This window comes from Podarcis muralis, chromosome 1 (genome assembly GCF_964188315.1).
Source record: "Podarcis muralis chromosome 1, rPodMur119.hap1.1, whole genome shotgun sequence".
NCBI lineage: Eukaryota > Metazoa > Chordata > Lepidosauria > Squamata > Lacertidae > Podarcis > Podarcis muralis.
Genome location: NC_135655.1, coordinates 112,899,863 through 112,927,819, shown reverse-complemented (window position 1 = coordinate 112,927,819; position 27,957 = coordinate 112,899,863). Strand labels below are relative to the sequence as shown.

At 41.0% G+C, this 27,957-nt stretch overlaps 1 protein-coding gene across 9 annotated transcripts in view; it reads right to left on the bottom strand.

Annotated features, from left to right (window-relative positions):
- The window catches only part of ZNF385B (zinc finger protein 385B), a 146,803-nt gene that overhangs the window by 12,009 nt on the left and 106,837 nt on the right, over positions 1–27,957 (bottom strand). For all 9 annotated transcript variants that reach the window (XM_028748307.2, XM_028748315.2, XM_028748302.2 and 6 more), the window contains one exon: positions 10,719–10,881. In XM_028748307.2, coding sequence (XP_028604140.2) covers positions 10,719–10,881 — 163 coding nt within the window. The remainder of the gene's footprint in view (positions 1–10,718; positions 10,882–27,957) is intronic.

Here is a 27,957-nt window from a genome sequence, read left to right as displayed (position 1 = left end):
GTATTTTAACAACACGACTGTTTACCACTTCTATAGCATCGTTCAGGGGGAAATGAGTGGTGACTAGGAAAGTTGTCCCCAGTTAGCTTTGACACCCTGTCACCCTGGGCTCGCGATCCTGACGTGTTTCCGCAGCAGGCTGCAATCCACCTCATCCTCGCTACTTCCTTTGACAGCTCAGCAAAGCATAGGAGCATGCCTTTCATTAGTTTTGCCACTCGCATAAAAGAGGTACAGACTTCTAAAACACCTGCAGGCAGCACCTACTGGAATACATTTCTCAAGAGTGCACTGTATTCTCCCTTTGTTCTTGTATCGGAATTTGAACAAGCTGTTGCAGAAAAGCTTTGACAGTTCTGGGAAACCTAATGCTATGGTAACAATAGCACTTCTGAGGAGGAAATGAGGTTTTTTTTAAAGTTTTAAGTTTTTATTAAGGTTTTTTTGTGTGTGTTACAAAGCAAACAAAACGATCTGATCACAAATGGACATGGGAAATATTTTGTGTCCTCTGGCCTGGCACTGTTCTTGTATTCCTTAAGCAATGAACAGAGGAAATATTTGTTTTGTGAGCATTTTTTCAAACGTTGAATGTACTTTTGCCTGCAAAGGGCATATATGTAAACTCCTTTCTCATTCTCATTTATTTTTAAAGAATAACTCCATTTATGCTGAAGTCTTGAGAAAAAATCCCTCTAATTAAGCAAAACTTTAGGCTGAATATGACAAAAGCTGTTGTCTCTTATGTTATCAGACGCATTGTCTTGAAGTAGTTTTCATGCATTTATTAATAGTTTGCTTGTGTATACTACTATGTTTATGCCGTGCTTTTTTGTACAAAAGTGAGATGCAGGCCATCATATTTTGATAAACTGTAAAATTCCTCTACCAACCCTTTTTTCTTTTTTAGATTTATAATAAGATTTATAATAAGATCTTATAATAAGATTTATATACCGGCCTTGATCATAAGATCTCAGGGCGGTTCACAAAATAAAAACAAATAATTAAAACAAAACATCAAAACAATACCCCCCTTCCACAGACACATTTAAAAGGCTGTAGGATATTAATCAGCCGAAGGCCTGGTGGAAGAGAAACGTTTTCGCCTAGTGCCTAAAAATATATAATGAAGGTGCCAGGCGAACTTCCCTGGAGAGAACATTCCACAAATGGGGAGCCACCACAGAGAAGACCCATTCTCATGTTGCCACCCTCCGGACCTCATGTGGAGGAGGCACACGAAGAGGGGCCTCAGGAGATGCTATCAGGGTCAGGGTAGGTTCATATGGAGAGAGTTGGTCCATGAGGTATTGTGGTCCTGAGCCATTTAAGGCTCCCCTCTGCCTGCACCCCTTCACCCTTCTCTACTGAATGTGTAAAGAACTCCTAAATAGTTAATGAAAATAAAAATGACAGCATAAAAATTAAAATGTATGGCATTTTATGGATGCTGAATACTTATGAGTTATAAGAAATTAAAAATTAAGAACAGTGCACATGGTCATTAGCGGCAAGACATGAAAATGTGATACTTTCCTACGACCCAATCACCATACATATATACACATAAATGATACCATTTCACATTTCCGGAATGATGTAGAAGTGAAGTCGAATTAAAACCATAATGTAAGACTTAGGCCTCAAATTGAGGGTCTTTAAGCGGTGGTTGGTTTTTGTTTGTTTTTTAATCTGTTAGTTATTGATGCTCTGGGAAAGGGTACAATGGGGGTGGTTTTTAAAATCACTTTAAGGAGCTGTATGACTTTTACCTATTTTTATTCCCCACAAGCCTTTGGGGTGCTGTGGAAGGCTAATCTAATCAAATAAATAATTCCAGACAGAGGGTGGAATTTATATATTTAACATACAGAAAGAATTCTGTCAGTAACTTTCAGTAAAAGGTTTGGAGTTGACACTTTAGATACCTGGCGTATCTGAAACAAAATTTAAATTGACGTTTCTTTTTTTCCCTACCTGTTCAAAATGCGTTTCTTTCTCCCACACAAAATAAGGCAACTGAAACTTCGGAAAAGTAGTCAATTAGCTGACAGTCATAGAAGACTGGGTTGTGGACCAACCGTCTGAATACTAAGGAAGGAACTGTTCTAGTTTAGAAGGCTCCCTACCCCAACCAAATGTTTTTAAGGTTCAGGATCACTCATTTGCAAAATTTATTATTATTATTATTATTATTATTATTATTATTATTATTATTATTATTATTATTTGAAGGGCAGGATTAATAACATATACCATAAATGGCATAAGCATAAGGAATTAGACAGCAGAAATAGGGTAATTAAAAAGTTGTTCAAGGTGGTATTTTTTATTTCAATTGTAAAGGCTTCCTGTCCTAAATTTCATTATCATTAAACACACATGCACAAACAAAAACACTGCACCACGTTACTCCTTGACATTCATTAAGACAAAGTTTGGCAGATTTGATAAGGAGTTTTAGAACAATTCTTTTTCTGCTTTACTGCCCCATTTTCTGAATAATGAGAAACTAATGGGTGTCACTCAGAGTACCAACTTCCTAAATGGTTGTGCATTCTATTGAGAAATGAGGCTTAAGGGGGGGGGGGGGAGGAAAAAAAGAACCATGGGATGGTGCAGAAAATAGAATAACCCTGTAGACCTGCATGCAAATCAGCTTGGAGCAGAACACCTCTTAACTCTTTCCGTACAACGTCTTTCCATTCACTTCTCAACCATCTCAAGCTGATGCAAGCAAATTCTGAAATTCGAATAAATTGTACAATTAAGGATTGTTTATTCCTGCCACAATTTTAAAGGTGGAGGTCATATTCTGATAGTGCTCAGTCAGAGGCTCAAACAGTGACTAATGTTCAGTTGGGGGAGAGTGGCCTGGGAAGAAGAATCTTCTTTTCAGTGGATGAAGGGGCAAACAGAGATCAAGGCAACTACCGTGGGGATTGCAAATCTAGCAGCTTATCCTAAAATATGAGAATAATCACATATGATCTAAAAGATTGGCGGGGTAGGGGGAGAGATACTGAACGGTTTATCAAAGTTGCAGCTTAATAATTCATCCAGACCACTTTCCCAACTACAGTGGTACCTCGGTTTACAAACTTAATCGGTTCTGGAAGTCTGTTCTTAAACCGAGGAGCACTTTCCCTAATGAGGCCTCCTGCCACTGGTGCCCTTCCACTGTTCAGATTCCATTCTTTGTTGTTGTTGTTGTCGTTTAGTCGTGTCCGACTCTTCGTGACCCCATGGACCAGAGCACGCCAGGCACCTCTGTCCTCCACTACTTCCCGCAGTTTGGTCAAACTCATGCTGGTAACCTCGAAAACACTATCCAGCCATCTCGTCCTCTGTCGCCCCCTTCTCCTTGTGCCCTCCATCTTTCCCAGCATCAGTGTCTTCTCCAGGGAGTCTTCTCTTCTCATGAGGTGGCCAAAGTACTGGAGCCTCAGCTTCACGACCTGTCCTTCCAGTGAGCACTCAGGGCTGATTTCCTTAAGAATGGATGCGTTTGATCTTCTTGCAGTCCATGGGACTCTCAAGAGTCTTCTCCAGCACCATAATTCAAAAGCATCAATTCTTCGGCAATCAGCCTTCTTTATGGTCCAGCTCTCACTTCCATACATCACTACTGGGAAAACCATGGCTTTAACTATACGGACCTTTGTTGGCAAGGTGACGTCTCTACTTTTCAAGATGCTGTCTAGGCCTGTCATTGCCCTTCTCCCAAGAAGCAGGCGTCTTTTAATTTCGTGGCTGCTGTCACCATCTGCAGTGATCATGGAGCCCAAGAAAGTAAAATCTCTCACTGCCTCCATTTCTTCCCCTTCTATTTGCCAGGAGGTGATGGGACCAGTGGCCATGATCTTCGTTTTTTTGATGTTGAGCTTCACACGATATTTTGCGCATTCTTAGACGGAGGTAAAGTTCTCAAACCGGGACACTATTTCCGGTTTTGCGGCGTTCATAAACCAAATCGTTCTTAAACCAGACCGTTCTTAAACTGAGGTACCACTGTATTGTGAAATGCCTGTGTGTGAGAGAGGGAAAGACAGGTGGACAGATAAAACCTGGAATGAAAGTATGAATGAAAGCTGCTTTCCCTTACATAAAACATAAATACTAAAACATTGTACCGTTCTATGACTTTTGTCTGACTTCCCCCCACCACGGTTTGAGCTATCTCTCAATATTGTCTTCTGCAGTGTCCTTTACCAACTATTGTCTCTACCTCGCAGGTTTTATATTACACCTACTGTGATTTTGATATTTCCTAAATTCGTTTCCATGTATGAGATAAATTTATTCCAATCATTAATAAATTTGGTATGTTTCTCATGCCTGATTTTCTGTGTCATCATTGCTAGGTCTATATACTCAAATAACTTAGTTTGCCATTCTCTAATTGTTGGGATGTTAGGTGTTTTCCAGTTCTGCGCTAACAATATCCTGGCAGCTACCGTTGCGTACTGAAATAGGGTTTGGTCGTCTTTCTTAATCTCGTCCCCCACCATTCCTAGAAGGAACGCCTCGGGCTTTTTAGGGAAAGTATACTTTAGAATCTTTTTTAGTTCATCATAGATAAGACCCCAGAACCTCTTCACTTCCTCACAAGTCCACCACATATGGTGGAAGTCTCCCTCTTTCTTTTTACATTTCCAGCAGGTCTTGTTCCCGGTCTTATACATCTTTACCAATTTTGTTGGTGTGATGTACCAACAGTACATCATCTTTTCCATGTTTTCTCGGAGTCCAACACAAGCTGAGAATTTCATATCCTTGTTCCAGAGTTTTATCCACCTATCATAATCTAGAGTGTACCCCAGGTCTACGGCCCATTTAATCATGACCTCTTTCACCTCTTCATCCATGGTGTCCCAATCTAGTAATTGATTATACATTTTGGATAAGAGTTTGGTCTTCCCTTCTATTATTTCTACCTGGTATTTAGACTTTTTCTCATTCATTCCAGCTTTTTTATGTTCATTCCATAAAGCATTAATTTGATGGAATTGTAGCCACCCCGTTAGTTTATCTTTTAACTCTTCATAGGGCCTGATTTTCCATCCTTTATCCGATCTTATCAGGAGGTCTGTATAGGTCCATCTTTGGCCTTCCATGTTTAATTTTTTAATTGCCAAGATGTCAATTGGTGATAGCCACCATGGGGTGTCCTTTTCTATCAATCTCTTACTTCTGTTCCACACTTCTAGCAACGACCCTCTAATAATATGGTTGGAAAATCCCTTATGTACTTTTTCCCTGTCGTGCCATAAGTATGCATGCCACCCGAATCTGGCATTAAAACCCTCCAAGTCCAATAGGTCCGTGTTATCCAAGACTATCCATTCTTTGATCCAGCATAAGCACGAGGCCTCATAATATAGTTGTAAATTCGGGACCGCGAACCCTCCTCTTTCTCTTCGATCAGTGAGCAGCTTAAATTTAATTCTAGCTCTTTTGCCCTGCCAGATGAATCTGGACAGGGTCCTCTGCCACTCCTTAAACATTGTCGTGCCTCTGATTACTGGAATGTTTTGAAATAAAAATATCAATCTTGGTAGGACACTCATTTTAATGTTTTAGTATTTATGTTTTATGTAATTTGATTCTTGTTTTTGTTTCTTTTGGATGTTTTGATATGTTTATGTGTTTTTAAATGCTGGAATAAAATAAAGTCTTTTAAAAATTAAAAAAAAGAAAAGAAAGCTGCTTTCCCTTTTGGTCTGCTCATTCAATGCCCTGTGTCCTTTTGAGGGAAGGGAAAAGTGGCATCTGCCCCTTGCTGATTCTCATGCAGAAGTGCTGGTTGCCCGGCAAAGGACTGGGAGCTAGTGCTCAGAAGAGGAGATGCTTCCCTTCAACATGAGAACAGGGACTCCTGCAATGTCCTACTTTTAAAGGTTGTTTGTTTTTTAAAAATAATAATATCTGTACACACCACCCTGACATTCTGTGCTACGGTGGAATGGACCTCTTTTTTCAATAGTGCATATAAAAGCAAGGACCATCAACCCATTTTCCAGATGGTAAATACATTTTCTCAACAAATTAGAATGAGTGCTCCACAGCATTAGTAGCCAAGGAAATAATCTGAAACTGACAACTGTATGGGGTATTAGGGGAGGTGTAATACCTCTGGTGGGATGCAGGTGGTGCTGTGGGTTAAACCACAGAGCCTAGGGGTTGCCGATCAGAAGGTTGGTGGTTCGAATCCCCGCGATGGGGTGAGCTCCCATTGCTCAATCCCTGCTCCTGCCAACCTAGCAGTTCGAAAGCATGTCAAAGTGCAAGTAGATAAATAGTTACCACTCCGGCGGGAAGGTAAACGGTGTTTCCGTGCACTGCTCTGGTTCGCCAGAAGCGGCCTAGTCATGCTGGCCACATGAGCCGGAAGCTGTACACCGGCTCCCTTGGCCAATAAAGCAAGATGAGCACTGCAACCCCAGAGTTGGTCACGACTGGACCTAATGGTCGGGGTCCCTTTACTACCTTTAATACCTCTGGTGGGAGACCCCTTCTGGGGTAATCCGTTCACCTTTGGTCCCCACCCTGCTCTCGGCTCCACCTGTGGCTCCTAGAAGTTGTTAGGATGCGACAGTGGCCACACCCTGGGAATAGCTTCAACTGGCCAGCTAAACCAGGTGAGGGTAGCTGATGGGTCTCAAACCATTGGTGAGTTAGGGACTTCCCTTGCATGCGAAGACAGGCTCCGGAAGATTGAGTGGACAAGACCAATAGTGGGTCCCATGGTCAAGAAGGTGGTCTCTGCACTTATCGTAGAGGGAGGTGAGGGGAGGATGGGGCTCCTCAACTTGAGAAGGTAGCCCATCTAGGAGAAGGAAAGCTCTGGCCCTACACTTCTGCTCCCTAGCGGAATATATTTGGGATAAGAACAGGCTAAGGACTAAACACTACAGAAATCCAGAATGAAATCCCTAAGGTGGCTGGATGGCGCTTTGTATGCCTCCTCCTGGCAACTCCTGCAGCTCAGCTGGTGCCAAACGTATTGCTCTGCTTTAGACCATATCAGCGATGCTGAGAGGGGAGTCTTCGCATCTGGGCAGCCCGGAGTGCAAGACATAAATATAAAATTTATTAAATTAATTAAAACTTGTGTGCTGCTAACACAGAGGTTTGTCTTCACCTCCAGAGAAGCAGTCGATTGTCCCTTGAGACAGATGGATGCCAACAGCATAAAAAATATTGCAGAGTCCTAGAAAAAGAACTGTTAGGACTAAATATTGAAATCTCACAACTAAGCCCAAGTTGACATCGCTGAGACGAGATCATAGGCAAGAGAGGCTCAAAGGGAGCAATAGGCCCTACATTTATATTCTGAGAAGCATATATTGTTCTCTTTTATGTAAAAAACCAACAACACATTTGCATTTATTTTCTTATCCTTTATAGCACAAAAGGAAGATACAAAAATGTGGAATTCAAATTTGTGACCCTCCAACTCTGAAGTATATTTGTTTTGATTTAGAATGTGTGATCAAAGGATCCTTATTTTCATTTGATAAGTAAGCAGGTGCAGCTGGGGCACTCATCTTGTTCAGTAGCTCACAAAACTGAGTACCTTGACTATTTAATTCAGTTTATTCTGCCTGGAGAGAATTTGTGAATGTGTGTGCACATTTGTTACGTGTCTTTATTGTAGGAGTTATTTTTTAATCATCTTCACACAGCTAAGATTGGTTTTGTGGGGTATAAATTAAAACTGAATTACTAATTCTTGGAGCTACCACTTTTGCTTCCTTCCATCAGCCTCTAGTTCCTAAGGCTGCCAGGGACATTGAATTGGGGGGACGGGTGAAGATGGCTGCTTTGAATTTCTGAGCAAGTGTGGCTGAAGGTTTTCTTAAAACCATCTCCACTTCATGGGTAGGTGGTCCCATGTGGTTGTCTGTCCAAGTTGCAAGTTTCAGTTTGGTACATGATCAATTGTACATCATCCCTGAACCAATTGGGCTAGTCACTAACTCTAAGGCTGGATCTACACAGATATAAAAAACGCTATGAAAATGCTATGAAAACTCCCCGATATATATATATATGCAATTTGCCATTGAGCTCTACATTGGCATCTAGTGTCACATTTTTATAATGCACTTATAACGTTATAATTGCAGCTGTGTAGAAGAGTCCTAACATTAAGCTAAGTCCCTCTCTCAAGGGAGAGAGAGAAGAGCAACAGATAAATATAAATAATACCTTGCAGTGGACGTCAACCTTTGCAGACTTCAGACCACCCCTTAGCTCAATCATGTAGCACGAGTCCCAGCTTTTAACCATATTTTAACCATTTTCAGTGATGGGCAGCTGTAACTCAGTTGCTGGTCCTGAGTCCCAACCCATGACCCTACTATCCAAAGCACAAATAGTGAAGTGCAAAACATTTCTTCTCAGGGTCCACATTTAAGCCGGCATTTATAAATAAAAGTAAGGGTCATGTGGGGTAGGAATATATTTCATAACATCTACTTAATATGATTCAAAAAGAAATAGCAGCCCGTTTCGTTCCACTGCATGTGGAACTAATGATGCCTCTATGGTCTACTCTATAAGGGACTGTAATGTTTCAGGACTATTCATGAGGTTTACCAAGGTTTACTGGTTTATGCAGAAAGACCAGAGCACGGCTTCCCACTAGATTTTGCTGTCAACATTACCAAGCAAGAGCTTGAGAAATGTGCTATAGGGAGCACCTATGGGCTTGTTTACATGGCTATTTGCTTCCAAATATCTGTGGAAGAGTCAGAGGTTATTTGCTGCAGGCTTATTATTGTGAATAAACACCAGAGTGTCCCGAGGCACTGGCTACATAGGCAAGACCCCCAGCCCCGACCCCCAGCCCGCTTGCTCATTATTCCGAGCCACTCTGGGGCATGCACACTAATCCAGTGACAGGGGCATATGTGTGAAAGCAATCCATTCCACACATATACGTATCCCCCGCTGGATGAGGAACCATGCCTCTAGAACAGTGTTTCCCAACCTTGGGCCTCCAGCTGTTTTTGGACTACAACTCCCATCATCCCTAGCTAGCAAGACCAGTGGTCAGGGATGATGGGAATTGTACTTCAAAAACAGCTGGAGGCCCAAGGTTGGGAAACACTGCTCTAGAAGGATGCTGTGTTTATGAACCCTGGTACTAAATCCCTGTATCCAGTGCTTAGGGCTCTCTCTCTCTCTCTCTCTCTCTCTCTCTCTCTCTCTGTGTGTGTGTGTGTGTGTGTGTGTGTGTGTTTGTGTGACTTTAAGCATCAGTTGAAATTAGCAGCCCTCTCAGCTCTGATCACCTATCTGGCAGCTGTGGAGTGAGGGGGTGTTCAATTTCGTACCACCTTTCCCTACTATCAGGAGAAAGGGAAGCAGCTCATTAGGTTTCACAACACTGGCCATCAATTGGTTCGCAAGCAGATGAAGTTTTAATTGCTTGCAGCAGTGCCATGAGCAGCCCACTGTTGAGTGTTCATGTCTTCAGATCACAACCAGCATGTATTTTCCTTCTTCTGGTTACCGTATCAAAGAGCTGGCATTTACCTCCAGGAAGCTAGATGACTCTCTGCAAGTTGTTACCATAGATAATTCACTACTAATGTAGATAACTTCATCTCTGAGGTGAAGTTTGGATTCCATACATCTTTGCATACCTCGGTTGGCTATGCCACATTTGAAAGGATAACTTATCCCAGGATGAAAACAAGACAGTCAAGAAGCTATCCGACAGCTTCACATCACTTTTGATAAAAATGATTTTCTCTTACAAACACAAGTGACTAAGGTTATCATCTCCATCTCAATATAACTGACAGTGTTAACAAGCTCAGAGCATGGAGCCACAGACAAATGAAAGCTCATAGACAGCAAAGCAGGATTTGTTTGATGCCACTTGGAAGCAAACTATTCGCTCCCTTGTTCATACCCCATAGGCAGGACTGTCACATCATCTCACCTCCTGCACTCAGTAGGTAATATGGGTCTTAATGTAGACAGGGAAGTAGCTCTATTGCCACATCTCTACCGGGCAATTTCATCTTTGCTTGTCCTCATTCACAACCTAAATGGCTGCGTTCAGCTGGACAATGGATATGCCGGTCAAACTGTACAGGGAATGTGACCCGCTGTTTTAAATGATCTGTTTCCGTTTTCAGAAAAGACAGCTTTGTAACGATATTTATTGTCATATTGAAATACACACTGAATCCTTGGTGGAAGCACTAAGAATGGATGATTCTGATAATGATCATCATGTGGTCTAAGTAGAACTCTACGACTTTACACAGGAGGATGAAATGTGCCTGGGGGGGAAAGTATTCTGGTTTTGTTTTTTGTTTTTGCAATCAGAGACTTGGATTAAGCTGCAAAACGTATATTGAATCTTATATTCCACCTGTGTGGTTTGAAGAAAACAGGGGCAGTATCCAGCTGAACAGTTACACTAGTGTAATGACCCTCATGCGCTCTCTAAAAGTGCTCCAGGGAGGTTGAAGGAACCCCCAGAATAGATTTAGGGGACACACAAAAAGCATGTGTGGAGAAGAAGTTATACTGGAGATCTAAAAGTTGCCGTGCTAATGTATCAACACTGTCCATCGGTTTTGCTCTTCTCATCACAAAGTATTTATCAACACCATAATGGATAGGAAGCATGCATTCAGGATCTCACGCAAAAGAAGAAGAAGCAAAGAATGTATAGAATGAAAATTGACCTGATTTGTCAGAGATGCTGGCTGGGACTGGTGTAGCAGAGCAGTTCGCATTAGCCTTTGCGTTGTCCTTGGAAGCACCAGCTTTTGGTCTATTTTTCGTTGCTTCTAGTGCTTTGACCTTCTTGGCATGTTTACTTCCTTTGTAGTGGGCCTCGGCCTGGCTCTACAAAGGAGAACAAATCAGGCTCACACTTTGCACTTCATATCACTTGATGGATGACAATGTAGAGAGAGATAAAAAGTTATACAACTTTCAATAATAGGCACCACATTTCTTTGCCTGACAAGTTTTTGTCGCACTTTATATTATTGATCTCACTTTTTTTTTAATGTATTCAGGAGATAAATATTAACAGAGATTATTATTTTTTTAAATGCAGAACATTATTATTTTTTATGGCATACAAAAAGAGGACCATCCTCTTTACTAATCTCTTAGTAGAATTCTATCTGAAGTCTTAAGCTGTTGCTTGGAGGTAAATATATCCAATTTAGAAAATGCATATTAGTCTGATTGCTAAGGCTGCAGTCCTAAACAGAGAGAAGTACCAAAGTCTACAGAAATTACTGCACATAAGTGCATATAATGCATATACTTCTTGTGCATGGTGGCCTTTATCTTCTGTGTACCCTAGTACAACTTGTAGGCCTATCAATGTGAATGCACTTGGCCAGCCACATATTATGTCCTTCTATGTGCATGGAACTCACCTTTCCTTCGTAAGGTTCTGCACTCCCGGGCTTGCAGAAAAACAACAACAGGAGGTTTTATGGAACCTCCATTGAGCCACCTTATATGGTTGGTAGATTTCATTCATTTTGGGAGCTGGCAAGCTGTGTAGGCCTGTACCAACGTAAGGCTACGAATAGTTACATCACTACAATGCCAGCAGGTGTGTTGGGGTTTATTAAGACAGACCATATGATTCATCAATTTCTCATGGGCATGATAGTGCTGATGAACACACACTGAGCTCCCCCATTTGTTTTAACGGTAGAAACAGATTTGTTTCCTCACAAGCCTTCATTCCGGGGAGCATCACTTCATTATTTAATCAGGCAATTAATGGGGGAAATATTGCTATAGTCTTAAAGGCATAAAATAATTAGATTATTAGTCATACTCAGAGTAGATCCATTAAGTGGGTTTGCTCTGAGTACAGCTTAGTTGGGTATCACTCCAATCCCTTATTTCTCAAAATATAGCAATGCTATAGATTTTGGAGCATATAAAATTCAAATTTAAAAGGTATGGTTCTTTCATAATACTAAGGAAAAAGGCATATTTGCTGGCAAAATTATACAGGTCAGGTTGCAATCCTATGGACACTTACCCGGGAGTAAATCTCATTGAACTCAATATGATTTACTTCCAAGCAGGCATGTATGGGATTGCACCATACTCTATACCATAACTCAACCTCTCATAGGATGTGTTTTTTGGAAGCCATACCACTTTAGAGGGATGGCTGCTGTATATATTTATTGGGTGTGTTTTACAATCTTTGAACATTTGTATTCAGCTTCAATCCAATGCCCACTTATATGGTGGTAAGCCAAACTGAACTTAATGTGCAATGTGGCTTACTTCCACATGTACAGAAGACATGCATCGGATTCCAGCTGCTAACTTTATAAGGTTGCTTTTGTTCATTTTGTTTTCCAGAGGTGCACAGTGGCGTCCACTGGGTTTTCTTGCTGCATTTATTAAGAAACAAGGCTAAACCTATAATGGCATTAAAGGGTAGGTGGGGAAACCAGATATTTTCAGTAGTACATGTCCTAGATATTGTTAAATTCGTTCCTGGAATATTTTTGACTGAGGTCAGAGAGCTAGAAACATTTCCTGATAAAATATTTAAACCCAATGTTTACTTAACTTAAATAACAGAACATGGACATGCCTGTGCCATTATTGAAGTGTACATATTAACTATTTAAGTTAATATTATAAGTGCAATAAAAACTAACACACAGGACACCCTCATCCATAGGCACATTGATTGGGAATAAACCCCACTCATTTTAACAGCAGCAACAACAAAATGCTCCCACCTGACATGTTTAGAGGTGGGACGAACAAGAAATCATGCTTTTCATAAAGGGCACGGAGATATGGCCACAACTTGACATCTCACATATAGAAATACAATGCAAGGGACATTTCTTGTATCATGCAGGTGGTACTGTTAAGAATACCGCGGCTGACATGGATTAGGAAGGTTGCACTTTTGCTCATTGTGTTAAAAGTGAAAACAAGCCATAAAACCAAGTGCACAAACTTTCCTCAACACCTCTGCTGGGTTCCAAACCCTCTGGGTGTTGTTAAATCCTTGTTGCTATAGGAAGGACAACTGTATTAGTCTCAGTGAAACTAGGTCCCATCGAAAAGTCACCTAGGGACATTGTGTAATAACAAAGCCTCGTCACTTGGGTGCAAGTGATGGGTAGGAACAGATGGAACGGAAGGGAAGACACACAAGTACATCTGTGCTCAGCAACACAGCCCTCATGGATTCGCACTAGGAAAAACAGCCATTAAGACCCAGCAGATAGGCTTAAGGTGCATGTGATGCAAAACACCAACTTTTCCACCTGGAAAAGGAGTAAGACATACTGTATTTCTATATTGTATTTTTTGGTAGGGGACTGTGCAGAAACTTTTTTAAAAGAAAAGAAAAGAAAAGAGTTAGCATGGGGAGGGGGATATCCAGAAACTTAGGATAAATTGTTAAAATACTGGCTATAATATTTATAGCAGAAATGCTAAGGATGACTGCTTGCAAAAGTATACATCCTTTTCATTATTATTAGGCACCACACAAAGAGGGAATCTGATTAATTGGCAGCCCAATCTTAAACATGTTTACTTTGAAGTAAGTCCCACCGAGTTCAACAGGATATATTTCCAAGTAAGTAAGCTTAGGATTGTACTGTTAATTGAATAATCACTACTTTTACATGTACAGTACTTAAAGAGACACTGCTCCATTTAAAGTTTAACCAATTAAAAACAACAATTCGCCTTTTGAATTGGTCATTTTGTTTGAGATATATGCTTTTATTAAATATTAACAAGTTGTTGTATGGTGGGTTGCTATTAAAAAGGTTGATGGAGGTTTTGCCCCGTCACCATCCTTTACAATTCTATTTTTAAAAAATGTTTCTTTTTTCTATCGGTAGGGAGGTATTTGAAATAAACTGTACAATGTGTTTTCTATATTCCTCACATTGCATTTCTGAGCACCGCTACCTATTTTGGAGCTACTTTTAGTTTTCTAGAAGCTACAGAAAAACAAACCATGTGCTCTATGTACAGAATATTTATACTGCTTCTTTAAGATGAAGCCCAGAATGGCTTGGACTAGGATGTGAGAGGAACAGGAAATAATGCTTTAAATTTTGGATGCAAAGCCTGAGGGGGAGGTTAGGGCCACTAAGTCAGAGGCAGGGAACCGTTTTGGTGGCTGTAGACCAGGTCCTTTTCAGGATCTAGCCTCGCGAGCTAGATTGGACAAGTGGGCGGGGCTGCCCACCTGTCAATCACTTGGTGTCAGGTGATTAGGAGCTTTGATTGGAACTTCAGAGCATCCCACACAGCTAAAGCCTGCTTTCTGCAGGTATCAGGTGTGTGATCTGTGCAGGTGACCTAGGAGGCTTCAGCTGTACTGCCTTTCACCATGTATGATGCTAGACAATCTATCATCATATATGATGTCGAAGGGTGGGGTGAGGAGGGGTGGTTTGGAGAAAACAGCCTTAGAGACTAAATTTGAACTTCTGGTGGGCCAACACTGGTCAGTGTGTCAGTGTTTCCCCACCCCTGCACTAAGTTATTAAAAGTCCTAGGCAGTTCTGGTCAAGAAGGCACTCAGTAACCCGTACATTATTCGTTGAGTTTATTTATTTATTATTCGTTACGTTGTGTTCTGTAGGTTTAAATAAACAATTGTTGAGCTTAAGACATGCAGTGTGTCCTGCCGCTCGCTATATATGAAAACTGTGTCAACAGATGGGGCCTGCTCTGAAGCTACAGTGGTACCTCGGGATGCGAACGGGATCCGTTCTGGAGCCCCGTTCGCATCCTGAACAGAACGTAAGATGCGACTGTGCATCTGGGTGTTTCATGGGTCGTGTTTCGCCGCTTCCACGTGACGTCATTTTGACTGTCTGCGCATGCGCAAGCGGCAAAACCCGAAAGTAATGCACTCCGTTACTTTCGGGTCGCCGCAGAGCGCAACCTGAAAATATTTATCCTGAAGCGTATTTATCCCAATGTATGACTGTATTTCATTTCCAGAAGCTAAATCTACCTGGGAGGATAGAAGGAAATATAACCCTCTTTCTTTTGTTCTTTTTTGAAAAAGGTGATTTTATTTTAAATGTTTGGAAGATACCATGATGAAACCATTGAATATTGATATTATCAATTCTTTTGTAGGGAAATGAGCCAAATGCCTGGTGGTCTAGTGGTTAGGATTCGGCGCTGTCCTCCATTTCCTTTTACTCTCCTGTTTTCCCCAGCTTCTTTGTCAAAGGGTCGGGGATCTCTCATATTCAAACAAATGCAGTTTCTCTTGGTTCACTCATTACTTGTGAGGAAGCGGACAGGGGAAGGGTTGGGAGAGCTTGAGCCACCATCTCAGCTGCTGTTCTTATTACCTAAGTATTTTTAATTTATTTACACATACTTATTTATTCTTCCAGGTCTCCAAGAAGCTCGGGTTGACTTGCGCACGGTTTAAATGACCTAGTTTCCAAGGGCTGAAGCAGCATGTGAAGTCAAGGTCCATGGAAATTGAGAAGCAGATGTTTTCTGGGGTCAATAGACCTTTAAATTACCATGACAGTTTGTTAAGCTTTCAAATGGCTACGCAACTTTCAAATAGATAGTGTCCCTTTAATTTTTTGGACTGTAACTATGTTTACTGCATAGCTTGTGCTGCTGAAAAGGCCCAAGGCAAAAAACAAATGACTACGACATGATAGACAGAGGCGTACTGAAGAGAAAGGCTGATATTGGCAATGGGGATGCCTGCAATATCAGTGATAACCTACTACTGGCTTTGATTCACTTCATTCCTCATCTACTGTACATGAAACCTGTTGGAAACAAACAAAGCCCAGACATATATTAAACTAGTTATAAACTCAGTTATGAAATATATCAAACACTTAACCAATGAACACCCAAGTGAGATACTTCAATGGACAGAAAAACAACAACACATGAACAAAATCTTTTAAATCTGAAATCCCCACTATGAGTGAAGATGGCATTAATTCAATGATGGGTTAACAGAAGATCTTTTTATATGTTGTGTTTCCTGCAACAAATACCTCAGTCATATTTTTAAAAGGCTATACACAGGTTGTCAAATGTACTGGGGAATGCAGAACTAACTCCAACTACTGTCATACAGACTGATTTTCATTGGAAAATATATTGCAACACAACCTACAAAGCACTGCTTTTTACCTATGATGGTTTCAGTTCTCCAAAGGTAACCATTATCTCAAAGTAGCCTCAGCAACTACAGGATTATATAATCATAAAATTGTAGCGTTGAGCACCATCTAGTCCAACCCCCTGCAATGCAGGAGTCCACTCCAAAATTTGTACTAAGGCTCAAGAGCATTATGGGAAGTAGAACTGGGCAGCAGTTTGGTGTGTATTTTAAATTCACCAGCCTTTGGTTGTAAGCATCTATCTTCTTCTTCTTCTTCTTCTTCTTCTTCTTCTTCTTCTTCTTCTTCTTCTTCTTCTTCTTCTTCTTCTTCTTCCCTATACCCGTAGATCTCAGGGCGCTTCACAACATAAAATCACAGTATAAAAAACACAAACCTTTGGGTCTGCTACTTTCTAAATTTACAGTACACAGAGATACACCATCTCACAACCTTTCGATGGGACTTTCAACAGGTGGCACCTGCAAACAGGTCCAAACCAAGACATTTGTTTCCCGAGGTGAAAACATTACACCTTCCCATTCCATGTATTAAAGCCAACTGGCCTTGCAGATGATTTGTACTTAAACACTGGTAATGGGACAATGTCCTCCACCACACCTGAGGAAAGTAAGCTATCTTTGATGGCACAGTTAGGCTGTGGGGCACACAACTTGTCACCAATCCCTGCAAACTCCCCCTCCCCTCCCAGCCACATCTGCCTCACTCTGCCTAATGTTTGGCCTGAACCTACCTACAAAATGAAATCCATAAGGTAGTGCCACACTGTGGGGTGATGACACAAAGGCACTCTAATGTTTCAGCATCTTAGGAGAACATTTGTCCTCATTCAACAGAGGTTCAACAGAGGACCCATATTCATTTCAGTGTTTGACTGTATTGATGGTTGTCTCTGAGCGTTGTACAAGCAGTCATCTACCTTGAAACCCCACATTCCATCTCTAGAACATATGTTTGAATGTGATGCTTTGTCTAAGCAGGAAACTCAAGAAAAAGGAAGATAGTCCAGTGTTTCCCAAACGCCCCCTCCCATGGAGCACTTAAAAATTGTCAAGGGTCTTGGAGGACCACATCATCATCATCAGTCTGTTGAGCAAGTGTAATGCACTGTGCTAAATGCTGCATGATTTTAATTGTATTTTAATTGCTTTCTAATTTCATAGATATTTTATTTTGTTGCATTACAAACTGAATTCTATAGAATACAATAAAACACAATATAAGAAATTAAAGGTGCACTAAAATGTAATTAAAATTTAATATACATATTTAAAGAGATGGATGCACCATCTTCTTCCTTCAACCACTGATCCACAAGCACTTGAATGACGCTCACAGACCACAAACTGGGAACCCCTGAAATAGTCCATATGAATGTAATTATATTTTGGGGGGATAACTTTTAAAGCCATTTTTTTATTTGCAAATTTAACAGGAGAGAAGCAAAACAAAAGTACAGTATACTAAGAAATGAACAGCAAATAAAATTTCAGCGTTTTGCTCTCAGTTATTTCCTACTTAGCAATTTGAATTAGGGATTATGTGAAAGGAGCATAAGGAAACTACTGAGAACCTTCTGAGAACATATTTTCAGATGCTTTTAATGGCTCGAGGCAGGCACAAGACATTACTTTGAATTCTCTTTATGTACATATTTCTTTCTTAGCTCTGGATTGTTAAAATTACATGATTTGTAATAGAAGTTTGGGAATTCTTTTAATGTTTTAATATGGATGCATGAAGTGTTGTGAACTTTAATTGTAGCTTTCTGTTACCTGATCTTGACAAAATTATATACCCTTTCCCCTTACTGGCTTGCATCAATGAAGGAGCCAGATGGTAAGAGAATAAGCGTAAGGCAACTCATTACTTTGTGTGGTGATGTAATTCAGCAGTATTCTCATTGCACTCAAGGATTATCCTGCATAACAGCAGAACTAGAGCCATGTATTATATTTCAGACAATATTCTTGTTTGCTTTTCTGTCACCGGCCAGCAGAGCTGCCCTGCCAGATACAATGACAACAGGCACAACAACACTGCAATTATGAAAAGAGGAGCAGATGTAATGAAAAATAATTTGACCCACTCCCCCCCCCCCCGCATTTCATGACCCACCTTGTATATTGTTTGATTTGAATGCGTTTGTATTGTAGGACACAATTTTAGTTTGCTGGTTTTTGTGTGTACTGCAGACATAAGGACCAACTGTTGTTTGTTTTCACAAACCATGGCTAAGCATTATGTCCGAATACCTAAATCACAGTTAAGGATGGCTGCAAAACAAGATCGTTTATTTATTTTCCATCTCTTCCTTCCTCCCAAAGTGGCCCAGGGCAACAAACACCAAAGCTAAACAATACGATAAAAAATAAAAACAGAATATTTAAAAACATTTAAGAGTATCTAGAAACATTTAAAAACAGTCTAATAACCTCACAGCTAGCAGTTTCAAGGTTGCCAGAAACAGTATATTTCAGCCATCAGGTATGTCTTTAAATTCCTTCTCCCATCTTAATAAAGAGTGAAACAAATGCACCTTACTTGAGAGGGCATTAACTGGGCAGCACCACATGGCAGCAGTACCAACAGAGCCTCTCCTGCTGATTCTAAGGTCTCAGATTGTTGTTACGGGATGAGGTGGTCTTTTAGATACTTAAGCAAACTGTTTAGAGTTTTCTGCACCAGCACCAACTGCCTGAACTGGGTTCAGTAGCTCACTGGCGGTCAGTGCAGAACTTTCAGGACCTGTGGCACATGGTACCATTGTGATGTAATGCATTACAGGGAATTACACACACTAAATAAGGTTCCGGCGTTCTGAGCATGCTCAGCTTTGTGGCAAACTCTAACCAATCACAAGGAAACGTATACATAAGGAAACAGTACACATCCTCAACACTGCGGTAAAATCAGACCAATCACAGGGAGGCAGCGTTGTCTGTACCTCTGGATGCCAACGGGATCCGTTCGGGAGCCCTGTTCGCATCCTGAAGCAAATGCAACCTGCATCTGCGGGTCACGATTCGCCGCTTCTGCGCAGGACGTCATTTTGAGCGTCTGTGCATGCGTGAGCGGCGAAACCCGGAAGTAATGCATTCCGTTACTTCCGGGTTGCTGCGGAGTGCAACCTGAAAATGCTCAACCTGAAGCAACTTTAACCCGAGGTATGACTGTACTTACGTGCCTTATAAGGAAATGGGGAGAGGGGAACTAAGCATTCTGATTGGATGGAGGATTTGAAATGTATTGGAATGTACATAAACTATATGAAAAGGCGTGTGCTGCAATGTTCTGGGCCCATTCTTTGTGGAGCAATCCTACTGGATCAAACTTCTGCTCAGAAATAAACTTTGGACTCCCTTTTCCACGTGATTCTTTGTTCACTCGTGAGATTGGGCAGGATTTCCTGCAACAATTGGGCTGCGCACTCAACCTAGCAGCTGCATTAGCTGCAGCTTTTGTGTTATCTTCAAGGACAGGTCCACATAGAGTGCATTGCAGTAATCTAGCATGAACAACTGGGACCAGGCTATCCCATTCCAGAGATGGCTGTAGCTGGCCTGTGCGGGGCCTCAGCATTTCCAGCCACAGAAAGCACTTGGTATGCCAGTGGCAAAATGGAATCCAGGAGTGTTCCCAAGACTACAATTCTGCTCCTTCAGGAGACTGCAACCTCTGACAGAACAGGTTGTCCACACAGGAACTTGCATCCACAGTGCTTGCATCTTACCAGAATTCAGCTTCAGTTTATTGGCCCCCATCCAGCCCCTCGCTGCTTTCAGACGCCTGCCCAACATGGGACCCTTTGCCTGAAAGTTTTTTAGTTACTGCTCCTCTGTAACATGTGGTCTGTAATGTCTTACTACTTGAATGTATTCAGGAACTCTGTAATCTATTTTTGGGGTCTGCTTCATATTAGGATTTTCTTTTCTTTTCTGCATGTACAAAGGCCACACATCAGATATCTCTCTATCTAGTGTGTTTGTGGATTGGGTATGAATCTTTAATGTGGACATGCCATGGGCAACTTGAATGAAACACATGTGTCCAAGTACCACAGTTTGGGAACCCCTAGCATAGACCTGTTATGATCCGCCCTGAGATCTACAAATGAAGAGTGGTACAATGGTACCTCGGTTGTCGAACGTAATCCATTCTGGAAGACTGTTTGACTTCCGAAACATTCGATAACCTGAGGTGCAATGGGCGGTCAGCAAAATCCATTGAGAAAATGGAGAAACGTGCCTCGGAAGCCGTTCGACGTCCGAGGTGCGTTCGAAAACAGAAGCATTCACTTCTGGGTTTTCGCCGTTCGGCTTCTGAGACACTCAAAAACCAAGGTTCCACTGTATACAAATTTAATGAATAAATAAATAATAGAGAAACGCCAGCTGGTTACCTTAGTATAGGACTGCTTCCTAGTTTCTTACTGTACTGGTCACTACAGTGAAATATTAGCTTTATGTGGCTCAACAGAAACATCGAAGAACCAAGCTAGGAAACTACCTGAGGCGCCACAATCCCCGAGGTGCCTGCCTCGGCTACAAAAGTGCCTTGCGGAGAGCAAGCAAGCTGCCATCTTCATTTCTGGAGGAGGCAGGTACAGAAGCAGGTTAGCAGCTCCTTGGCAGTTTTGATATTCCCTCCGTTCCAAGGGACAGGATTGAGAACATTTTCCCCCCATCTCTACCAGCTGCCTGAGGGCAAAGTCATAGTTGTGAAGGAAAGGAAACAGAGAAGTGACAGACATTTTTTAAAAATGAAAATAAGAGAACAGTCATCCCGGTTAACTCTTGCGTGTTTAAGGTGCTGTTGTTATATTGATCTACACTGGCTCCCAGTACGTTTCCGAACACAATTCAATGTGTTGGTGTTGACCTTTAAAGCCCTAAACAGCCTCAGTCCTGTCCACCTGAAGGAGCAACTGTACCCCCATTGTCCAGCCTGGATACTGAGGTCAAGCTCCGAGGTCCTTCTGTCGGTTCCCTCACTATGAGAAGTGAAGTTACAGGGAACCAGGCAGAGGGCCTTCTTGGTAGTGGCATCTACCCCGTGGAATGCCTTCCCATAAGATGTCAACCAGATAAACAACTATTTGACTTTTAGAAGACATCTGAAGGTAGCCCTGTTCAGAGAAGGTTTTAATGCTTGATGTTTTATTGTGTTTTTAATATTTTATTGGGAGCTGCCGAGAATGGCTGGGGCAACCCAGTCAGATGGGAGGCATATAAATAATAAAATAATTTATTATTATTATTATTATTATTATTATTATTATTATTATTATTATTACAATAACACATGGGAATGGGCAGCATTTTAGTTTAACCAGGGCAGTAAACACCACCAGCACTACCTTGAGTCATACCCGTCTAAATAAGCTGTGTGTCTCACTCGACTAACGTTAGAGACGGCCTGCTTCATAATGATACATTGCACTAAGTTGGACTTTTATTCCAACTCATTTAAAATATAGAATCATAATTATAAAAATTATATGTATGGAGCCTGGTGCTTGCCTTCCTTGGTTGTAACAAGGTTGGGTAATGGCATGCAAATTAGCCAGTTGCCACCCACTGCTCTTCAAATATAAGCTCTATAAAATATATACCTGTTATTCCTTTGATTAATCTGGCCTTTTAGATGCACTCAAAACTTCTGGATGAGGTGGCGGGGATGGGGGTGGGGAACGAGGCATGAAAGCGTTATGATTTGGGGGAAGCAGTATATTCTCATATGTGTAAATATTTTAGATTTGGTCTTAATGAACAGCAGCTATTTCTTTTGAAGATGGAAAATCTCCTAGCTTCACAACTTTACTTAAAACTAGAGTCTGGAGAAATAATGTTAAAGAGACAACCCACAGATTACAAAATCCAGGGATGGAGCCATTGCTGCAAGCGATTAGTTAGGATGGATAGCTATGAAACAGAAAGTACAAATATGTAATACAGGCGTATAGATTGACTACCAATTTGCAAAAAAGAGAGAGCGAGAGCTGGAGAACATTAATCCACACCAATTGATCTCCATTAACAGATCTCCAGTAAATTTCTCGCTGGATTTGGGCTCATTTGAGGCTTATCTGAAATGGCATATAAAGTTCCTATTAGCAAATGTGTAACTGGTCTAATAAATAAGGTAGAGTTCCTTTTCCAGTTTTTCTAAAAATCATTACAATACTTCCAAAGTATTGGTAATGTCTTTTAAATTGCAGCATTATAGCAACCACTCAGGAATAGTACACTGATAAGCGAATTACCGTATTTTCCCATGTATAAGACTAGGTTTTCCCCCTTAAAAATAATGTCAAAAATTATGGGGCATCTTATACACAGATAGTGACTCCCCCCATTTTCTTAAATCTGAGTCCCCCAAAATAGGGGGCATCTTATGCATGGAAGCGTCTTATACACGGAAAAATATGGTAACTTATTTTAAATCACTATGGCTAGGAGAAATCCAGTCAGATGAGCAGTGGAACTCTTTCATTCAATCCTGGAACAGAACAACACCAAAGGATAATATTAAGAATGAAGCACCGCCTTTGATTTTATGTTTGTGACAAAGGATTGTGCTGTTTGTCATTCTTTATGCTGCGTTTGTGATATACTGGTTCTTTGAGTTAATTATATAAATAATTATATAAACAAAGACGAATTGCTCAGAGAAACTTCTCATCATTAGAAGCTGCTAAAGATGTATACATTCACATTAATGCTAAACATATGGAGCATGTACAGTTAATTGGAATATATAGTTATGGGAATGAAAAAAACTGAGTCAAATTCACTACTCTGAGGCCAAATCCTCGAAAACAAACTTGTTAACAGATTAGTCCATATCAACTAAAAGCATGACCAGCCCTAGGTGTGCATTCTACACATACAGTGTATGAAATTCCTCACAGTTCCAGAAATGGAAATGAAAAAGTAACAATCAAATGCATGAAAAAGTAAAACGAATAAAAAAGTAACAATTCCAAAGATAATAGCAGGGCTTTTTGAAATCTTGTTAACCTTTAGTTTATGATGCCTGTAGTCTACACAAAGCTTAGAGATTGCTTACTGAAACCCCCAACACTGTGAGCACTAAATATCAAACAGTGTTAAAAATAAATTTTAAAAATCACAAGCTTCCTCAAGTGTTTTATTACAGTTGTATGTGTGAATCAATCATTCTTTCGCATTATAATAGCACTTCTATTTACTTCTAAAGACCACACATTACTGAAAGCTATGGAATGGGAGAGTATTTCACTCTTGCCAAAGCTAACTTTGAAAATGTAAAAAAGAGACTGAAACTTTGACTCTGTTTCATAAATATTTCACACCAGCGTCCTAAACATATTCAGATCAATCCAGCAATAGTGGTCCATGAACAGAAACAAACTGTGAATATCGTGAGTCTGTCTCATGTGACTACTATAATTTTAACAGCGCAAAACTCTGTTTTTGGAACTACCAAAGCTGCTACTTTGTTTATGTACATTTCGTTCTCCTGATTACCTCCAAGAGCAAGTTACGATGGTTGCCTGACCCACATTTTTCTGCATTTAAATACAACAACAACAACAACTTATTACTTATACCCTGCTCATCCAGCTGGGTTCTCCCAGTCACCCTGGGCGGCTCCCAACATTAAACATAAAACATAAAACATTTAAAAACTTCCCTAAAAAGGGCTGCCTTCAGATGTCTTCTAAAAGTCAGAAAGTTGTTTATTTCCTTGACATCTGATGGGAGGATGTTCCACATGGTGGGTGCCACTACCAAGAAGGCCCTATTAAGCTTACTAAGGAGAAGTAGGACTGAATGTTGTTACCAAGGCAGGACCTGCTTTGAATTGCCATCTGAAGATGATGGATGGATGGATGGATGGATGGATGGATGGATGGATGGATGGATAGATGGATGGATAGACAGACAGACAGACAGACACAACCACCCACCCACCAAGTGAAACTAATGCAAAGCTTTCCTTACAATATTCCAAAATGCAACAGTTTCCTCTCCTCCTCAAATTATCAGTGCTTTTTGCATTTCGTTTATTTTTTTAAAAATTAATGCAAAACAGGGTATCACTGAAAATGACACAGAGACAGGAGAAACATAGATCAACCCTTTACTAATAACCATTAAATTGATTCAAATGGAAAACTAAGAACTTTTGTTAAAAGCTTTGTTAAATAGCCTCTGTTGAAGAGAACTTTCTGCACATTATGCCCCAGCAGCCTGTAATCATGTAATATTTCTGTCATGTTGGAGCTGAAGTGTTCATCATTTTGTCAGTTCTGTCTGCAAAGAAGAGAATTACCTTCACAGGCTCCCTGAGATTTATGCTTTTAATTACCACCTATCTGCTTCAATACCCTCCAAACTTAAAGAATCAATATAAATAGTCTTATTTAGACAGGGGTGGGGAATGCTTGACAAAAATTCCAGCTATACTTTTTTTTGGTGGATTTCCACTTGATGTTATTGATTCCTTCTACATCTTTTGTATCCGCTAGCAATTCATCTGTTTTTAAATGTGGTCCTCGCCTTTAGAAATAGTACAGGCCAGGAGCATGCATAAAATAACAATGGCAGCTGGAAATTTGCAGAAGTTACTGGTTACCGAACCAATGGATTCAAATTACAAGAAAGGAGATTCCGACTAAACATGACGGTAAAAGACTGTTCTACAGCAGAATGAGCTGGTGGACTCTCCATCATTGGAGGTTTTTAAGAAGAGGTTGGGGGGCCACCTGTACGGAATTCTTTAGCTGTGATACCTGCATTGCAAGATGACCCTTGGGGTCCCTATTGGGGTTGTTTTTATAATCCTAATTCGTGTTTAAGTATTTTCTTTGGGGTGTTTCCACTTCAGCATTTAAGACCACTTTGTCAGTTCTCAAAAAATAAGGCCACTTCATCATCATTACGTCTTTTAAAGTGTTCCCCCCACTATTGTAGGAATGGAGAACCTGTGTTCCTCCAGATGTTGTTGAGCTCTGGCTCCTATCAACCCTGCTCTCGTTTCCTTTCTTGTGTTCCCTTTTAGTCTGTGTGTATATTTGGATTGTAATATCCCTTGGGGCAGGGACCTTTGTAAAACTCCAGGTCCATAGATGTTGAAACAATAACAATAATAAGCTACCTGGATCTGGCCAGACGTACCACTTAAGTATTTCAGCATAGTTCCGTTTCCTGGATCTTGTGCATTTACTAACAGATAGTGGGGTGGTGTAGGCTTTGGGTTCACCCCTCAAGTGTTTAGGAGTGGGCAGGAAGGGGCAGTGAATCACGGCCTCCGTGTCTTCATTTTCCGTGCCAACAATGCCAGCTATCAACTTGGTGGATGTATGCATAGAGATCCACAGCAGGATTTGCAGATTGGAAAAGCTGTATTTTAGATACTTGACATTATAGAGCTGTTTCAGGGACATTCCGCCTAAGACGCAACAGCTGCTGTAGAGGATAGCTGTCACATGGCAGATGGTGGTAAAGCTGTACACTCTTGAAACTGAGCTATTTGGGATTCTTTTCTCTGTGCTCTGTTACTGTTGACCTGCTCTGTTACTTAACACAGAAAGGGAAAAGGATAGAAAAAAGGCTTTGTTGTTGCTGCCACTGTTTAGGAAAAAAAAGTCAATTGAAACACCAAAAGACCAAATACACTGTTTAATTAATTGGCCGTTATCTATGCATACAAATGTCATAATTATCCCAAAACTGGAGAGAAGCAAAAGGCAAACTTGGTGTGAAAGCTAGTGTGATGTTTAAGAGGCTTGCTATGTTTTGAACGGAAACTCTATGGAAGGTTCAAGTCAGAAGGTGCAGACTACAGGTGAGAGTTGAATGTGAGGCAGCTGATACAGAACAAGACCAGTGCTATTTTTCTAGAAAAAGAAGTGAGCACAGACTTCTCCCTTGTTCTCTTATAATGGCAATGGCGCCTACATGAGAAGGGCCGGAACTGAGCTCCGGTGAGCTCCAGCTGAAAAAAAGCCAGGTCAAAACTATCCCACCAAGAGTTAAGTAAATGAAACAACATGATGTTGAAGGAACCTGACCTCTTGTCTGCAGTGGTGTATCTGAGAGAACACCACACAAAGTGCTTTCAGTGTCAAAACTAGGATCTGGGAGATGAGGGTTCAAATCCCCACTCAGCCTTTGATCTAGGGGATGTTGCTGTCTCTCAGTCTAACCTTTCTTATGAGGGTTGTGATGAGGATAAAATGGAAAGGGAGAGAACCATTATGCCACCTTGAGCTCCTTGGAGGAATGGTAGGATAATAATGTAGCAAGCAAATAAATACAGTCAAACCTTGGTTGTTGAATGCAATCCGGTTTGGCTTCCAAAAGGTTTGACAACCAAGGCACGGCTTCCGGTTGGTTGCAAAAGCTTCCTGCACTCAAGCGGAAGCCGCGTCAGACGTTTGGTTTCCGAAAAACCTTCAAAAACTGGAGCATTTACTTCCAGGTTTTCGGTGTTTGGGAGCCGAATCGTTCGAAAACGGAGCTGTTCAGGAGTTGAGGTTTGACTGTAATGCTCTCCAAAAAGGGATTCCTTCTCAAATCCACTTATACAAAGGGTTAAATTTTGGCCTTGCTCCCTGAGTATCATTACAAGCCTCTTTGAACCAATGGCTAATCCGCAGTGATGTCAAGAAGTCTTCGCAAACATTCATAGCAGCTTAGCAGATAAAGGACTGGACAAAGCATGGCCTATCGCTCAACATCCAAAAAGCCAAAGTGCTGCACCAACAAGCACAAAACAACCCCTATGCAGCGCCACAAATCCAACTTAATGGTGCAACGTTGGAAAATATTGATCACTTTTCCTACCTGGGCAGTTATATTTCCATAAGGGCCAACATTGATGCCAAAATCCAGCATCGCCTGAGCTCTGTGAGCGCAGCTTTCTGCTGATTGACACACAGAGTGTTTGAGGACCGGGACATTTGCAGGGAAACCAAAATACTTCTTTACAAAGCTATTGTATTACCAACTTTACTGTATGCATGTGAAACATGGATCACTTATAAACGCCATCTCCAGCTCCTCAAAAGATTCCATCAGTGGTTTCTCCAAAAAAAATTACATTTCACTTGGAAAGATAGGTGAACTAATGCCAGTGTACTGGAAGAAGCAAAGATCACCAGTGTTGAAGCAATGACTCTTCAACACCAACTTCGTTGGACTGGTTATGTTGTTCGGATGCCTGATTATCATTTTCCAAAGCAACTACTCTATTCCCAACTTAAGAATGGAAAGTAAAATACCAGTGGACAACGAAAGTAGTTTAAAGACACTTTCAAGGCAAATCTAAAAATAAATAAATGCATAAGCACTGATAACTGGGAAAAACTGGCTTACGAGCGTTCCAACTGGAGAACATCCTTCACCAAAGCTGTCATGGACTTTTAAGAAGCATGAACTCAGGGTGAAAAGGAGAAACGTGCTAAGAGGAAGGCACGTTTGGCAAACCCTCACTGTGATCAATTCCCGCCTGGAAACCTATGTCTCCACTGTGGAAAGACGCGTCAACTCACAATTGGCCTCCACAGTCACTTATGGACTCACTGTTAAGACTGTGTTCATGGAAGACAATCTTACTTGGCTAAGAGTGATCGCCAAAGAAAAAGAAGAAGAAATGTTGTCAGGGCAACTGAATAGAAAGACAGAGGCAATGGGGCTGTAGAGCCTGAAGCTAAGTGAAGGAATCCCAGAAACATGATGGGCTGTGGCCACATTTTAATGGAAAAGTTCTTGTGCCTCCA